Below are 17,678 nucleotides of genomic sequence, written 5' to 3'. Positions count from 1 at the left end.
GTGAATAAAGTGCACATTGTATTGCATAGTTTTTCATTCATATTTCAAATGCAACGGAAACATTTAACATTTGATTCCAAGTGAGATTATTAACTTATTTTTTCAAGTCCGATTTGTTTTTTACAGGAATCAAAATAGATGAAGCAAAATAGAAAAGCAATGTTTAACCTCAAATATTTGATAATAAACTGACCACTTAACTAGCCTGGGAACTCCAGACCCTGTAATCTTTCAGATTAAGGGTCTGGCCACGAATAATGCCATGGCCCAAATCGAAGGGGCAGCACCAAGCATGCATTTAAAAATCTCACTGCATAGCACGACCAATGTTTACTCTGATTGATTCCGGACTTCGACGTAATTGGATAACACTATGATCAATGCTTACTGACTTCGAACATTGCAGCGTTGTCTCATCAGTTTAGCTTGCTTTTGGCACGCCTATATCAGATACACCGATTTGATTGGTTACCCCAGATGGTTGGGGTAAATGTAACGTGCATCATTGCTTGTTACCAGAGTACTGTATCTTGCAGACACAATTAAAATCGTGCTCTCACGAGAACTCAGGATTTCCAGGGTGTCATCCCACACATTTTCAGTAGGTTTGAGGTCAGGGGATTAAGTTGATCACTCAATTGGGTCAATCCGTGTCAAATCAGGACACTTTCGGACCTCATAGGAACGGATTTCAACAAAACTTGGTATGCTGATTTAGTCATATGAGAAGGCCTCAGAAATTAACTTGCACGTTTCTTGCATCAATATTAAGGGAGATTCAGACTAAGAAAGTTTGCATAAATTGGGGTGGGGACTATACATTTGACTTATTGTATCTCCTTTACCCGTGGCGGTTCTAGATTGAATTACTCCCCAGGCGAGATCCTCCACGAGCGCCCCATGAGTGTTTTTTGACACACTTTGCGTCAGTCGGGCTCATAGGGTTAAGCGCTCGTGCCGCCCCATACAAGATGCCGTACCTAAAACCGCCACTGTCCTTTACTGTAAGTCACACAGAAATGGTTCTTATGTCGTTTGAAAGCTCTTTTCCAGCTCTATATTTTATTAAAACAGCATACAATACCAAAAATGAAAGGTAGCCGAGTTATCAGAGATTATAATATTAAAAATTGAATAGCAAAAAAGCCTATATTTTAAATTTCTTCATTTTTTCTCTAAAGCTAGCCTATAATGTCATTGATATCATCTGAAAATGTGGTCTGTGGTTTTTGAGGCATTGCAGAGATATTGTGATAAGGTGGCATCACATAGGTTACAGCCACTAATGGGCCACTTTGACATGAAACTGTCTTGAAAACACAGGTGTAACTAATTCAGTTAATTAAGTTTTCGGTAACACTTTACATTACGGCTCGCTAATAAGGTGGTAATTGTATGGTAATTTCTATGTAATTTCATTGTAACAATCCAATCCCTTGTTACCACTTATTAAAAGTAATTTCCATGCAGTTTCTAGTGCAATTACTCTGCAGTTTCTAGGTAATAGCAATGCAAACAGCATTGATTAAGGTAGTAATTTCTATGGTATTTTTATGTAATTTCATGGTAATAATATTTTGTAGCCCCTTATTACTAGTCATTTCTATGCAATTTCCAGTGCAATTACTCTGCAGTTTCTAAGTAATAGTGATGCAAACAGCTTTCATTTTACGTTTAATAAAATGGTAATGATTTAAAATGAATCTAGTTCTTGAAATGATAGTCCAGGATTTACTTATTGTATCTGTTTAATTACCTGAAAAACAAGGAGGTAATTTCCAGGAAAATACACAGCATCAAGGCCGTAAAATACACTATTACTGTTTGCATTGCTACTACCTAGAAAATGCAGATTAATTGCACTAGAAACTGCATGGAAATGACTTGTAAAAAGTGGTAAAAAGGGATTGTTACCATGAAATTACATAGAAATTACCATACAATTACCACCTTATTAGCGAGCCGTAATGTAAAGTGTTACCGAAATGGGTCTGCCTTTGTTGTTTCTGTTGTGCTCCCTCTTTCATCATTATTCTTTCATCTCTTTCTTTACCCCCACCCTACACAAACACACACACACACACACACACACACACACACACACACACACACACACACACACACACACACACACACACTCTTTCAACTTATTTTTTCTGTTCTTCCTCTTCATCTTTCCCTCACCCAGGTTCAGGTGTTGGGGTCCAAATGAATGTCACTGCAGCTTTAAGAGAAGAAGCATCCACGTCACAGGAAGGAGCAGGTACAGTATAGTAATGATCTATTTGCATTTGAATCCACTCTTCATCTCTCTGTTTTCATGTCATTTGTCCCCTCATCCTCTCTCCATGTATCTCTTCCTAAATGGAAGGCCAGCAGAATGCCCCAGGAGGTGATGGTGATGGGGTCAAAATGGGCGTTACTGCTCAATCTACAACTTTGAGGGGAGGAGCACCCATGTCACACCAAGGAACAGGTATGACTCACTGCCAGCATTATTTACAATCGAAACCAGTTGTACATTAACAACAATGCTCAGTTGTGTTCAGATAAAGTGTGTTTAAAAAGTGAATAAAGTGCACATTGTATTGCATAGTTTTTCATTCATATTTCAAATGCAACGGAAACATTTAACATTTGATTCCAAGTGAGATTATTAACTTATTTTTTCAAGTCCGATTTGTTTTTTACAGGAATCAAAATAGATGAAGCAAAATAGAAAAGCAATGTTTAACCTCAAATATTTGATAATAAACTGACCGCTTAACTAGCCTGGGAACTCCAGACCCTGTAATCTTTCAGATTAAGGGTCTGGCCACGAATAATGCCATGGCCCAAATCGAAGGGGCAGCACCAAGCATGCATTTAAAAATCTCACTGCATAGCACGACCAATGTTTACTCTGATTGATTCCGGACTTCGACGTAATTGGATAACACTATGATCAATGCTTACTGACTTCGAACATTGCAGCGTTGTCTCATCAGTTTAGCTTGCTTTTGGCACGCCTATATCAGATACACCGATTTGATTGGTTACCCCAGATGGTTGGGGTAAATGTAACGTGCATCATTGCTTGTTACCAGAGTACTGTATCTTGCAGACACAATTAAAATCGTGCTCTCACGAGAACTCAGGATTTCCAGGGTGTCATCCCACACATTTTCAGTAGGTTTGAGGTCAGGGGATTAAGTTGATCACTCAATTGGGTCAATCCGTGTCAAATCAGGACACTTTCGGACCTCATAGGAACGGATTTCAACAAAACTTGGTATGCTGATTTAGTCATATGAGAAGGCCTCAGAAATTAACTTGCACGTTTCTTGCATCAATATTAAGGGAGATTCAGACTAAGAAAGTTTGCATAAATTGGGGTGGGGACTATACATTTGACTTATTGTATCTCCTTTACCAGTGGCGGTTCTAGACTGAATTACTCCCCAGGCGAGATCCTCCACGAGCGCCCCATGAGTGTTTTTTGACGCACTTTGCGTCAGTCGGGCTCATAGGGTTAAGCGCTCGTGCCGCCCCATACAAGATGCCGTACCTAAAACCGCCACTGTCCTTTACTGTAAGTCACACAGAAATGGTTCTTATGTCGTTTGAAAGCTCTTTTCCAGCTCTATATTTTATTAAAACAGCATACAATACCCAAAATGAAAGGTAGCCGAGTTATCAGAGATTATAATATTAAAAATTGAATGGCAAAAAAGCCTATATCTTAAATTTCTTCATTTTTTCTCTAAAGCTAGCCTATAATGTCATTGATATCATCTGAAAATGTGGTCTGTGGTTTTTGAGGCATAGCAGAGCTATTGTGACAAGGTGGCATCACATAGGTTACAGCCACTAATGGGCCACTTTGACATGAAACTGTCTTGAAAACACAGGTGTAACTAATTCAGTTAATTAAGTTTTCGGTAACACTTTACATTACGGCTCGCTAATAAGGTGGTAATTGTATGGTAATTTCTATGTAATTTCATGGTAACAATCCAATCCCTTGTTACCACTTATTACAAGTAATTTCCATGCAGTTTCTAGTGCAATTACTCTGCAGTTTCTAGGTAATAGCAATGCAAACAGCATTGATTAAGGTAGTAATTTCTATGGTATTTCTATGTAATTTCATGGTAATAATATTTTGTAGCCCCTTATTACTAGTCATTTCTATGCAATTTCCAGTGCAATTACTCTGCAGTTTCTAAGTAATAGTGATGCAAACAGCTTTCATTTTACGTTTAATAAAATGGTAGTGATTTAAAATGAATCTAGTTCTTGAAATGATAGTCCAGGATTTACTTATTGTTTCTGTTTAATTACCTGAAAAACAAGGAGGTAATTTCCAGGAAAATACACAGCATCAAGGCCGTAAAATACACTATTACTGTTTGCATTGCTACTACCTAGAAAATGCAGATTAATTGCACTAGAAACTGCATGGAAATGACTTGTAAAAAGTGGTAAAAAGGGATTGTTACCATGAAATTGAAATTACCATACAATTACCACCTTATTAGCGAGCCGTAATGTAAAGTGTTACCGAAATGGGTCTGCCTTTGTTGTTTCTGTTGTGCTCCCTCTTTCATCATTATTCTTTCATCTCTCTCTTTACCCCCACCCTACACAAACACACACACACACACACACACACACACACACACACACACACACACACACACACACACACACTCTCTCTTTCAACTTATTTTTTCTGTTCTTCCTCTTCATCTTTCCCTCACCCAGGTTCAGGTGTTGGGGTCCAAATGAATGTCACTGCAGCTTTAAGAGAAGAAGCATCCACGTCACAGGAAGGAGCAGGTACAGTATAGTAATGATCTATTTGCATTTGAATCCACTCTTCATCTCTCTGTTTTCATGTCATTTGTCCCCTCATCCTCTCTCCATGTATCTCTTCCTAAATGGAAGGCCAGCAGAATGCCCCAGGAGGTGATGGTGATGGGGTCAAAATGGGCGTTACTGCTCAATCTACAACTTTGAGGGGAGGAGCACCCATGTCACAGCAAGGAGCTGGTATGACTCACTGCCAGCATTATTTACAATCGAAACCAGTTGTACACGAACAACAATGCTCAGTTGTGTTCAGATAAAGTGTGTTTAAAAAGTGAATAAAGTGCACATTGTATTGCATAGTTTTTAATTCATATTTCAAATGCAACGGAAACATTTAACATTTGATTCCAAGTGAGATTATTAACTTATTTTTTCAAGTCCGATTTGTTTTTTACAGGAATCAAAATAGATGAAGCAAAATAGAAAAGCAATGTTTAACCTCAAATATTTGATAATAAACTGACCGCTTAACTAGCCTGGGAACTCCAGACCCTGTAATCTTTCAGATTAAGGGTCTGGCCACGAATAATGCCATGGCCCAAATCGAGGGGCAGCACCAAGCATGCATTTAAAAATCTCACTGCATAGCACGACCAATGTTTACTCTGATTGATTCCGGACTAACACTATGATTCCGGGATAACACTATGATCAATGCTTACTGACTTCAAACTTTGCAGCGTTGTCTCATCAGTTTAGCTTGCTTTTGGCACGCCTATATCAGATACACCGATTTGATTGGTTACCCCAGATGGTTGGGGTAAATGTAACGTGCATCATTGCTTGTTACCAGAGTACTGTATCTTGCAGACACAATTAAAATCGTGCTCTCACGAGAACTCAGGATTTCCAGGGTGTCATCCCACACATTTTCAGTAGGTTTGAGGTCAGGGGATTAAGTTGATCACTATATTTTAAATTTCTTCATTTTTTCCCTAGAGATAGCCTATAATGTCATTGATATCATCTGAAAATGTGGTCTGTGGTTTTTGAGGCATTGCAGAGATATTGTGACAAGGTGGCAACACATAGGTTACAGTCACTAATGGGCCACTTTGACATGAAACTGTCTTGAAAACACAGGTGTAACTAATTCAGTTAATTAAGTTTTCGGTAACACTTTACATTACGGCTCGCTAATAAGGTGGTAATAGTATGGTCATTTCTATGTAATTTCATGGTAACAATCCCTTGTTACCACTTATAATTTAGTAGTAATTTCCATGCAGTTTCTAGTGCAATTACTCTGCAGTTTCTAGGTAATAGCAATGCAAACAGACTCATCTCAGTAAAAAACAAAGAACTGTTTAGATACAGTTTATTTCCATTTTGGAAATGTAAATGTAAATGTAAATAAATTGTAAATAAAAATTATATTTGTTGTAAACACTCTTTAATGTCATATTGTTTCTTGTACATTTCAGATTCATTACAACTTCAGGTATGGTTAGCAGAAAAAGAGATGGAATTGTCTATTTCCAAACCTCATTTGTATTTTGGGGATAATCTAAAGTACAAGAAAGCATGTTGATGTACTGTACCTTCCAATATTAATAAACATTGACTTATTTTCTTAGTGTCAAGATTGTGATGTGTACAACATAAATAAAATGCTCCAAGATCTAAAAGACGATGTCATTCTGTCAAGTGAAGTAAGTAAGAGTATAATATCCAGTCTAAATCAATGCACAGAGGGGGCTAATCTCCTATCTCTCTAATGCCCAATTCACACGGAAGATTCCCAACGCGATGAGACCGAGTTGAAGCGGTGTGAATTAGAAGTTGCACGGAGTTGCAAGCTGTCGCAAGCCGTCTCGAAGCATTCAACATGTTCAGTCGCAGATGGAAGGTTTGAGAACATCGCAGCTCGTCTCGTCTTGTCACGAATCTTTGGTCTGAGCCCTACTTAATACCAAGCAATTCATTTTTGTTCTCTGTGGGGGACATGGGTCTTAAGCCCAATTCACACCAAAGATTCCCGACTCGACGAGACTGAGTTGCAGCGGTGTGAATTAGAAGTTTCATGTAGTTGCAAGCCGTCGCAGAGCATTAAACACGTTAAGTCGCAGTCGCAAGGTTATGGAACGTTGCGGCTCGTCTCGTCAGGAATCTTTGGTCTGAACCCTACTTTAAGGCCTATAAGTGAGTCTAAAGCCCAATTCACACCAAAGATTCCTGACGCGACGAGACCGAGTTGCAGCGGTGTGAATTAAATGTTGCACGTAGTTGCAAGCCATCGCAGAGCATCCAACATGTGTAGTCGCAGTTGCAAGGTTTTAGAATGTTGCGTCTTGTCTCATCTCGTCGGGAATCTTTGGTCTGAGACCTAGTTAAGGCCTATAAGTCAAGCATAATCAATTCAATGAGCTTGTTAATTTATGAATAAATGAATTAATGATTAAAAAAAATAACTGTGAAGGAATAAATGTCAATCAATAAATACATTTTAACACTGTGAATGTTCACCAGGATGTGCCCTCTGTGCTAAAAAACCTTGACGACGCCCTGGCAGCATCCGCGCCTAGCACAGATTCGGTGGGCCAGGGAGAAGCCACAGTTGCAGTGGTAGACAGGCTATCATATCTCCTGGTTGTACCCACTTCTACCGAGCAGGCCAAGATCGTCAGTAGCAATATAGCAGGTGTGCTCTTGGTGATGCTTTTGTTAGTGCCAAGTCCTCTTTTAAATCACATGTATTATTTGTGAGCCATTTGGTGATAAAATCTGAAGTTGTTTTTCAACTAGAGTTACAAACGTACAGCATCGGAAGAGAAACTACTGTGAGAGGAATCTCACATATTGGAAATGCGAACATCCTCATGTGTATACACATTCTTGGAATAGCGAAGAACAACGATGGTAGGTTTGGTTACGCTGAGGTTAACCTCTGAGTTTGTATTCCGACTGTGTCTCTGAGCTCTCTGTATTCGTTCTGTTAAAGGGACACTTCACCGATTAGCATTAAGCTTTGTATCTTTAGAAAACCAGTCATGTTTTTCAATGGTCGTGCATCTTTCCCTCAGTTTGCCTTGAGATGGGAGAAATACGGATTTCAATGTTGGACTTCCTTCTTTCAATAATGTAAAAATCATCATTTTACATCATTGAAAGCAGGAAGTCCTATTCATGGGTTTCATTGAAATCCGTATTTCTCCCATCTCAAGGCAAACTGCTGAAATGATGCGCAACCATTCAAAAACATGACTGGTTTTCTAAAGATACAAAGCTTAACACTAATCGGTGAAGTGTCCCTTCAACAACCTTATCGAAATAGGACAGGATTTGCCTTTTACTGGCTAGATTGAATTCTCAATGGAAAACTGTTATTAAATTCTTCACACATACAGTACTGTATCAGTTTTGGGTTATGTGGGAGTATAGCTGAATGAATATAGAGTGCTTATAAAATGTATGGATATTTCCTCTTTTACTACTTACTGGGATTTTGAGCAATTTAACTTGGCCTTTACAATAATTGACAAAAAAGTTATAATTGAAAATAAGCAATACCCTTCAACTCAGCATTTAGTAGATGCATCTTTAGTCGCAGTTGAAATGTTTTTCCACCACTTTGGTTGAATTACTCCCTTACACCTCCCCTCGAGTTAAACAATTATTTTTTACCTCTCTCTAGTTCATCCAGGGGTTCTCTTTTCATATCATGGGCACAGCAGCACAATGATATCATGCAGCACCTGAAAAATAGTCCCTGTATGCCTTCTAGCAACAAATTTGCGCTGCAGCAGATTATTATGTAATAATATTATGATTATCATGGTTTCACTTTAACATTAAAGTGGTTATTTTTGTCAATTATTGTGAAAAAGGCCAAATTAAATAGATCAAGATGGCATTTATAAAGACAGAAAAGGGGGAGATGTCCGGGGAGGGGGGAGGGAGGGTGACTCTTAGGCACTTGTATGAACTCCTTGCAATGAGTGCGGATTAAAGCTACAGTACATATCCAGGTGTTTTCAACGTGTTCATTGTATTCAGACTGGGTTTCTTTTGTCTCTTCACATGGTATTAGGAGCTGCTCATGTGACGTTTTCAACCTATAAGTATATGGAGCGCTATCTGCAGCCAAAACATTTCCACACTGAGAATGACACCATCAAGATTATGATGTCCCCTGTATTCTCTGCTTCCCTTCCCAAGACTGCAAACAAAATCCTCACCCAGCCAGTCAACTTCACCCTTCGGCACCTCAAGGTGACATTTATCTTGAGATTAGAAAGCCTCAAAGATGAAGATGATTGAAATGGCATACTGTGTTAAATCATTGTTCTTTGGGGGTTTTAGGCACTGTGCTGACCATTTAGTTTGTCATTTGAAGTTTACATTTATGTGTAAAATCTGCTTGCTCTGACAAAAATATTCTTTCTAGTCGTGTCCTGCCTTGAACAGTTTTTTTTTTCCCCTTGACCCCTGTGACCTTGCTCTAAGGCAGTGTTTCCCAACCTGGTGTCCGGTCCCGGGACCCCAATAGGGGCTACCAGACATTGCAGGGGGTCCGCACAATGTTGCCTGGGTTGAGGTTGTGCGATTGCCAAAATTATGTTTGTGCACGTTAAATGTATAAAATACCAATAAATTACCCAGGTGGATAATCAAAACTCTGTATTAATCCAAATTAAAACATAGTTTTGTTCCACATTTAAATTCATGTAGCTATTTATTACCTCTGACCTCTGAACTTGCGTAAACAAACTTCAAGTCGGGCAAGGCAAGCTTATTCATCCCCGGACCCCAATTGTTGAATAAAACAATGTCTTGTGTGTGTATGCGGGTAGGAGTTTGGTTAGGGGACCCTGGCTTGTCTTTGGCCCAGGCAAGGGGAAACTTCAAGGGAAAAAGGTTGGAAAAACTACTCTAGGGGGCTCAGGCTCTAGGCTTTGTGAACTGCCTTGAGACAATTCCATTGTTTAGACACTATATGGATCAAAAGGAATTTATTTTTTTTATGTCAAATATGCTCATGTCTACTCTATCAGATACTGTACCTTGATGGCTTTTCTGTGTTGTTTGTTTGTTTTGTGTTTTGGGGGTGAGTAGACTCTGGACCCCAAAGGAGTACTCTCCTGTGTGACCTGGAATGGCAGCGCCTGGGTGGTAGACGGCTGTGATGTCACCCAGACCAACACCACCCACACCGTCTGCACCTGTGTGCACTTCTCCACCTTCGCTCTGATCATGCAGGTGGAGCGACCTCCAGAGGTAATGAATAAGGTCTTCACATTTAGCTCTGATCATGCAGGTGGAGCGACCTCCAGAGGTAATGAATAAGGTCTTCAGGTTAGAGTTCATAGCAAGATTCTACTTGGAATTGTAAAATACCCAGAGTGATGTAATACTATGTAATGTGACACCATTGACTGCCCCACACACACACACTCAAATACTAAAGACATTGGCCGTGTTTCCCAGATTTGTTAAGAAGCTAAGAATGTTCTGAGAACGCTCCTAAGAAGTTTTTAGCACTTAAGAGCTTCTTAACGAATCTGGGAAACGCGGCCATTAACAGTATTCAGAAATATTACTTTTCTGTTGTTGTGTTTTTTTTTTTCAGACAGACAAGTGGATGAAGTTGCTGAACCGGATTGCTGTGTCCATTGGTCTGGTGTTCCTGGCACTGGCTGTGATGGCCTTTTGCTTCTGTCGATGGAAGGTCAACGTGAACAACACGGCTCGCCTGAACCTCTGCATCAGTCTGTTTCTTGCTCAGCTCCTCTTCCTGCTCGTCCAGGAGTTCATCCACCTCATCCGCCCTCACAAGGTGAAGAAAACTGATTCATTATGGAAGGTCCAAATGTCAAATGCAGCCCATGACTCACAATTTGCAACCCTATCTTAACGGTGGAATACTTCGAGATAATTTGTGCAGTTTACAAGCCGCCTCCCCGCTCCACACACACACACACACACACACACACACACACGTGTTTGCTTTTTTGTTTGTTTGCTTGTTTTTCAACAAATTGCTTACTAAAATTGGTGTTCTTTCAGATCGTGTGCGTGGTCCTTTCAGGAATCCTGCATTACCTGTTCCTGAGTAGCTTTGTGTGGATGTCCATAGAGGCTGTGCTGCTTCTGTTAGCAGTACTCAGCCTCAGATATGTTCAGAAGAAAGTGGGACTTCTTTGGGGCTACCTCTGTCTGATTGGCTATGGAGTCCCATTGGCTGGGATAGCTGTGTCTGCAGGCATCATGCCTGATGGCTATGGAAGTGACAGGTGAGTTTGAGGTGTGCTGGTTTGCTGGTATTGTAAGTGGAGCTTTCAAGCAGTCTCACTGGAGAAGAGTCATCACATGATGAGAGATAACTATTAGCTTAACCTCCACAACATTTAGACATTTGTGCACATCACAGTAGCAATTTCTCCTTCCTCTGAATAAATTGCAAATGCTTTTGGACATGTATCAGTTGCTTTCATACAATTGTGTACTGGTTTATAACAGTATCATTTGCTTAATGTCATGTCAGTCAAAATGAACTATGTACTTATGGATGCCTAATACTCCTTAGGCAAAAGCGACTGAGAAAACTGTAAATTGTATGAATATATCTCCTCATGCAAATTTACCTCAGAGGATATGGTCCAATATCATGTTTGTCTATTTGACTAGGGTTTGTAAGAATGGTCAGGTTCACTGTCAGGTCAGGTTTGACTAGGGTTTGTAAGAATGGTCAGGTTCACTGTCCTTATTTCAGATGCTGGATTAAGCTTGAAAAGGGCTTTGTGTGGAGCTTCTTGGGGCCTGTGTCTGTCATCCTTGGGGTGAGTTCCCAATAGTTCACTGTTAATTCATTATCTAGTCCAGTATTAATATGTTTATGTTCAAGCCAGATTCATGTCTAAGATGACCACCGTCAAGTGTGATGCGGCGATTGCAATCAAATTAACCACTGGCAATGTGAAATTTGCACAAAATTTAAATAATTTAGACTTTTGAGGTGACTAACGCATTGCTGTGTATTTGAATAGGACTTTACAGTCTCTTAGTACCACAAAATAAACATCATTTTTGGATCTTGAATTCATTCACATTTTCATTTGTTATCATATTATCATTCTGTCCAGGTCAACATACTGATCTTCATTATCATTTGCATTGTCGTACGCAATGTCACACTGTCAACCATGAATGGCACGACCTCTCAGATTAAAGCTATCAAGTAAGTAACGCAAACTTGTTACGCACTGTACACAGACTTAATGTATTTTGTGTTAGCCCCTGTTACATTTTAAATGTGTCCTTAGTTTTATACTTCACAGTATGTCATATACAGTATTGTTTTATATTCACACAGCCTAAAGACCCTATTCGTACGGGATTAGTATTACCAGGTGGACCTTTGGTGATTTGTGATAGTTGCGGAGGATGCCTTAGGTCTTAGTCCCGTGTGAATGTGCCATGTCTGTAATTTGTAAAGTAAAAATTCCGCCGCAAATTTCCTACAGTACTGTATTTCGCCAAACACAGACGTCCAGTGATGATACTATCCTGTGTGAATCTGCATCTCAGTGATTGTTATTGCAATTGCTGCCTTTTCTATCTTTTCTGCTTTCTGTCAGTGAAAATAGAGTCATTTACAGACTTTGCTTATCCCGTGTGAATGCGCTGCAAGTATCACAGAGGTGGGGCAGTAATTTGAAAATTACCAGAGTTCCTTAGGTAATACTAATCCCGTGCGAAGCAATCAATGTTCCAGCTCCAGCTATATGGGGTTTATGTCTGACATGTCAGAAATTTTTGTTGGCCTTCTTAAAGTGTGAGTAGTTTGAACGTACAGTGTTAGCACAGCAAGCATGACAGATTGAAAATATTTGTGGGACTGTTTGCCATCATTTAGTCAGGACAGTGAACATCGACAGGAAAGAAAGTCGGAGGGAGAGAGAAAGAGAGACAGGGTGTGACCAGGAAATGACTCTAGTTTGAAATTTCATAACTTCACTGCAGTGGGCATTTTCTAAACAATGTAACAGTCAATTGTTCTGCACAGGTCTAAACAGTAAATCTCACTTGCATTTTGATGGCTACTAACATCTATGGGGCATCTTAGCCAAGGTTTTACAAAGTCAAGCTCTTTGATAGCCTGGCACGCCCTCCCAGTGACGCAACGCCTTCAGGCTTTTGCTGCTGGTCTGGTCAACTGCTCATTGAGAAGGATTTCTGAGTTCCCGAAATCTGCGGAACTGCCCCCTTTGGTCGAGAACCAATCAACTTTGAGCAGCTCCAACGGCTCTGGTAGAGGCGTGTTCAAGGCAGAGGAAAGAGTGTTGTTATTGGTTTAAACTCGGCAAACCGCTTTCTGACATCTACCAGTAGCAAATCGAGGCACTTAAAGGAGGCGGGTCAACCAGCGCTTGCAAGAAACCGTGTTAGTACAGGCTGTTGGTCAGACTAAAGTCTCGCAGAGCCTTTGAAAGTCGATGGTAATCAGGCTAGCTCTTTGATCCTATACAACTCAAAGAATCGGTGTTGACCCAAAGACGTTGCTGTTTTGTTGTCAAAAGAGTGGTGGTACTGAAAACTGTGGCCCAGCTCTTCATCATCGGAGGCCCCTGGGTGCTAGGATTCTTTGTTCAAGGCAACAAGGTCCTGGAATTGATCTTTCATGTGGTGAACTCCCAGCAGGGAACCGTCATCTTTCTGATCCACTGTGTCCTCAATCAGGAGGTGAGAGAAATAAGTATACTTTCTGATCCACTGTGTCCTCAATCAGGAGGTGAGAGAAATAAGTATACAGTACTTTCTGATCCACTGTGTCCTCAATCAGGAGGTGAGAGAAATAAGTATACTTTCTGATCCACTGTGACTGTGTCCTCAATCAGGAGGTGAGAGAAATAAGTATACTTTCTGATCCTCTGTGTCCTCAATCAGGAGGGGAGCAAAGTAGATACACAAGTGGGGCAATTGACTAGTTGCACGAAAGGCTCTCGGTGAGCTTGTTTATTTTCTGGGGAGCCAGGTGTGCTTGAACCCGCTGCTATTCTGAATGCAATTAGTGTCCACACGTCCTTCTTTATCGTAGCGTGCTGATTCACTAGGTGCAACACCCAACCGGGTCCGTGTAGACGCTAATTACATTCAGAATAGTGGCAGGTTCAAACACACCTGGCTCCACAGGAATTAAACGAGCTCTGCGAGAGCATTTTGTGCAACTAGCCCGTAAAGTCTTATCTTATGTAACAGCTGCTGGAAACCCTCTCTACCTCCCCTCTTCCAGTTGTCGAGTAACAACTTCTTATTGTGTGTTTTAGGTGAGAGAACAGTTCTCGAAGGCCTGCAAAGGATGTTTTGTATCTCCATTTTCATTCCTCTATTTGTTTACCCATAACGTTTTCAAGCACTATTATTTCCAACGTGTACAAGATCGCCACCTTTTCCCTCCCACGGAATGTCAGTCAACAACACGTCAAAAAAGTCTCTAGAGTCAACCTTTGTAGTGGTTCTCTAGTCCACACCTAATTTGTTACATACTGTCAACTGTGCTTATTAGTGCTATACCTTGGGATGAAGCTCTGTTTTATTTCAATGAGACAGACATAAGCTATGGCAAAAGGCCAGTATGTTCTGAGACATTGATGTCTAAAAAATTTTAAAGAGATATAAAAAAAAAAAGCTGATGGTGGGAATACGTCAATAGAATGTGTTACTTTGGTTAGGGATGGTGGGGGTACGCGAGCCGAGTCAGGACGTAGAAGGTGGTACGTGGGGAAAAAAAGTTTGTGAACCGCTGCTGTACGACATACTATATACACTCAAGATGACAGATATGAATTCACGTTGTTCTATTATACAACAGTTAGTCCGGTGGAGCTATTTATTCATTTTTTGATTGGACTACAGGCATTCTATGAGTCATCACTAGTGGCGATGTCATTTGACATGAGTGACAATGTTCTTCGGCCTCACTGTACCTACGGCCGGATTACAGCCATGGCGATATCCTTTACCATCCCCACTCCCACTCAAAGTTTGTTGTTTGATTGGGCTTACTTTGTTCTTTTATTACTTTATTACAGGATGTGTAACTATCTGAGTTTTACTTTACATTAAGTTTAAGTGATATTGGTCACATTTACCTTCATGGTTTACTGGTTAAGAAATTCTTAATTCACCCACTATTTATATATATTATTCTCGTATGCCATGCCACTACTCTGCAATAGTTGATAAACTACTTTGTAATTGTTCAAGGTCAAAATCTTAATTTTATGGAGTCAGATTAATTGTGGTTTCTGATACGATTACCATTGCTTCACCAGTCTCTGCTATTGTTCAATACACATCTAAACCTTTTTACGGGCCACGCAATTCTCATCCTGAGTGCGTTGTGCTGTTCCTTACATACTGTAGATGTGTTATAGGTGTCAATGCCTTAAAGATGTCTGAGTGTCTTGTATTTGCTCCTTAAAGTACAACTCTGGCAAAGTAAAAAAAAAATAAATAAATAAAAAAAAAAAGATGATTAATTGGTGTGTACCGATTTGCCTCATCTTGGTCTTGAATGAAACTTAAGACTCATTACCATCCAAAAATAGACCCTCGGTTGAAAAAGGATGGATTCTCCTTTAATGATGTGAAGACACAATTACCTATAGGGCAGATTAATTCAGTGTACTCTACATGGCATACTCATATATTGTTCTTATACTCAATATCACTGTATATCACTACTTACCATATGCTCAATATATAATTCTTAATTACCATGTATCTTGTGTACTCCTTCTACTCATGGTGTAATATCATGGTGTACTGTCAGATGGTAAACGGTAGCATAACCACACTTTAGCACTTTGAGACAGTCTGCTATACCTTGAGATTTTTAGGTTTTTCATCTAACTAAAAACACCACTGCAAAAGTGGCACATATCGTTATATTCTAGAGGTCCTTTACAATAATTATATGAGAGTAAAGTGGATGTAATGACATTAGTTTTTATTATAATTCAGTGTAAACACAACTTTTTAAACGGTAGCTTAGCGTCATGCTCATGTATCAGCACTGTACTATTTACATTTAGTGCAGTAGGTCTGGGATAACGCTGCAACGTTAACATTCTGTGTGTAACCATGTAACATCTTTTTTGCCTTGTTACCATTAAATCTGACACAAAAAGCATCTCTCTCTTTGCCACTGTATTCATTGACATTTCTCTGGCCTTGGAATAATATGATGTTCACAGATGTTGACATACAGTGCCTATAGAAAGTCATCATACCCTTTTGAAATAGTTACTTTTTTTGTCTTACAGCCTGAAATCAAAACCCATTTAAAAAAATATCTTTTCCAGTTATATTAACAAATTTAGCTGTACAACATCAAAATAATGAAAAAAAAGTCAACAGTTCTGAAAATTAATAAAAAAATAAAAACTAGAATAACAGGGTTGGAAAAGTCATCATACCCCTGACTTAATACTTTGTAAAGCTTCCTTTTGCTTTCATTACAGCCATCAATCTGTTTGGATATGTCTCTATTTTAGCTTTGCACACCTAGATAGGGGAATATTTGCCCAATTTTCCGTGCAGAAATGTTCAAATTTAGTCAAATTCTGTAGGGAATGGCAATGGACTGCTCTCTTCAAGTCAATCCACAGATTTTCTATAGGATTTAAGTCAGGGCTCTGACTTTGCCACTCAAGGATATTCACCATCCTATCCTTAGGCCACTGCTTTGTTCTTTTGGCAGTATGTTTAGGATTATTGTCGTGTTGAAAGGCGAATGACCTCCCCATCCTCAGCTGTCTAGGAGAGGGACGCAGGTTTTCCTCAAGAATTTGGGTGTACTTGGCAGCATCCATTTTCCCTTCTATCCTGACCAATTGCCCAGTCCCCGCTGAAGAGAAACATCCCCAAAACATAATGTTGCCCCCACCATGCTTCACAGTAGGTATGGTGTGTTTTGGGTGTGTTTGGGTGTGTATACTGTGTTTGGTTAGCGCCTGGAGCTCAGTCCAAAAACTTCAATCTTAGTCTCCAAAAAGTTTGATCTTAGTCTCATCTGACCATAAAAGCTTTTTCCACATGGTAGCAGAATATTCCAGATGTGTATTTGCACTGAACTCCAAGCGCAATGTTTGGCGAAAACCAACACAGTACACCACCCAAAACACACCATACCTAGTGTGAAGCATGGTGGGGGCAACATTATGTTGTGGGAATGTTTCTTTTCAGCGGGAACTGGGCAATTGGTCAGGATAGAAGGGAAAGTGGATGCTGCCAAGTACACCCAAATTCTTGAGGAAAACCTGCGTCCCTCTCCTAGACAGCTGAGGATGGGGAGGTCATTCGCCTTTCAACACGACAATAATCCTAAACATACTGCCAAAAGAACAAAGCAGTGGCCTAAGGATAGGATGGTGAATATCCTTGAGTGGCAAAGTCAGAGCCCTGACTTAAATCCTATAGAAAATCTGTGGATTGACTTGAAGAGAGCAGTCCATTGCCATTCCCTACAGAATTTGACTAAATTTGAACATTTCTGCACGGAAAATTGGGCAAATATTCCCCTATCTAGGTGTGCAAAGCTAAAATAGAGACATATCCAAACAGATTGATGGCTGTAATGAAAGCAAAAGGAAGCTTTACAAAGTATTAAGTCAGGGGTATGATGACTTTTCCAACCCTGTTATTCTAGTTTTTATTTTTTTATTAATTTTCAGAACTGTTGACTTTTTTTTCATTATTTTGATGTTGTACAGCTAAATTTGTTAATAAAACTGGAAAAGATATTTTTTTAAATGGGTTTTGATTTCAGGCTGTAAGACAAAAAAAGTAACTATTTCAAAAGGGTATGATGACTTTCTATA

At 39.7% G+C, this 17,678-nt stretch overlaps 1 protein-coding gene across 8 annotated transcripts in view; it reads left to right on the top strand.

Moving 5' to 3' along the window:
• The window catches only part of LOC134084657 (uncharacterized), a 44,699-nt gene extending 28,727 nt beyond the window's left edge, over positions 1 to 15,972 (top strand). For 5 of the 8 annotated variants that reach the window (XM_062539899.1, XM_062539897.1, XM_062539895.1 and 2 more), the window contains 16 exons: positions 2,189 to 2,263; positions 2,372 to 2,476; positions 4,747 to 4,821; positions 4,930 to 5,034; positions 6,279 to 6,295; positions 6,432 to 6,506; positions 7,324 to 7,495; positions 7,585 to 7,713; positions 8,885 to 9,066; positions 9,910 to 10,071; positions 10,424 to 10,630; positions 10,861 to 11,087; positions 11,567 to 11,633; positions 11,937 to 12,031; positions 13,374 to 13,536; positions 14,121 to 15,972. In XM_062539899.1, coding sequence (XP_062395883.1) covers positions 2,189 to 2,263; positions 2,372 to 2,476; positions 4,747 to 4,821; positions 4,930 to 5,034; positions 6,279 to 6,295; positions 6,432 to 6,506; positions 7,324 to 7,495; positions 7,585 to 7,713; positions 8,885 to 9,066; positions 9,910 to 10,071; positions 10,424 to 10,630; positions 10,861 to 11,087; positions 11,567 to 11,633; positions 11,937 to 12,031; positions 13,374 to 13,536; positions 14,121 to 14,291 — 2,027 coding nt within the window. In that variant the 3' untranslated portion in view covers positions 14,292 to 15,972. The remainder of the gene's footprint in view (positions 1 to 2,188; positions 2,264 to 2,371; positions 2,477 to 4,746; positions 4,822 to 4,929; positions 5,035 to 6,278; positions 6,296 to 6,431; positions 6,507 to 7,323; positions 7,496 to 7,584; positions 7,714 to 8,884; positions 9,067 to 9,909; positions 10,072 to 10,423; positions 10,631 to 10,860; positions 11,088 to 11,566; positions 11,634 to 11,936; positions 12,032 to 13,373; positions 13,537 to 14,120) is intronic. The other 3 variants (XM_062539894.1, XM_062539893.1, XM_062539896.1) reach the window with 3 other exon arrangements.
• The last annotated feature ends 1,706 nt before the right edge of the window (positions 15,973 to 17,678 follow it).

This window comes from Sardina pilchardus, chromosome 1, assembly GCF_963854185.1.
Source record: "Sardina pilchardus chromosome 1, fSarPil1.1, whole genome shotgun sequence".
Lineage (NCBI taxonomy): Eukaryota > Metazoa > Chordata > Actinopteri > Clupeiformes > Clupeidae > Sardina > Sardina pilchardus.
This window is presented reverse-complemented; position numbering and strand designations above follow the sequence as displayed.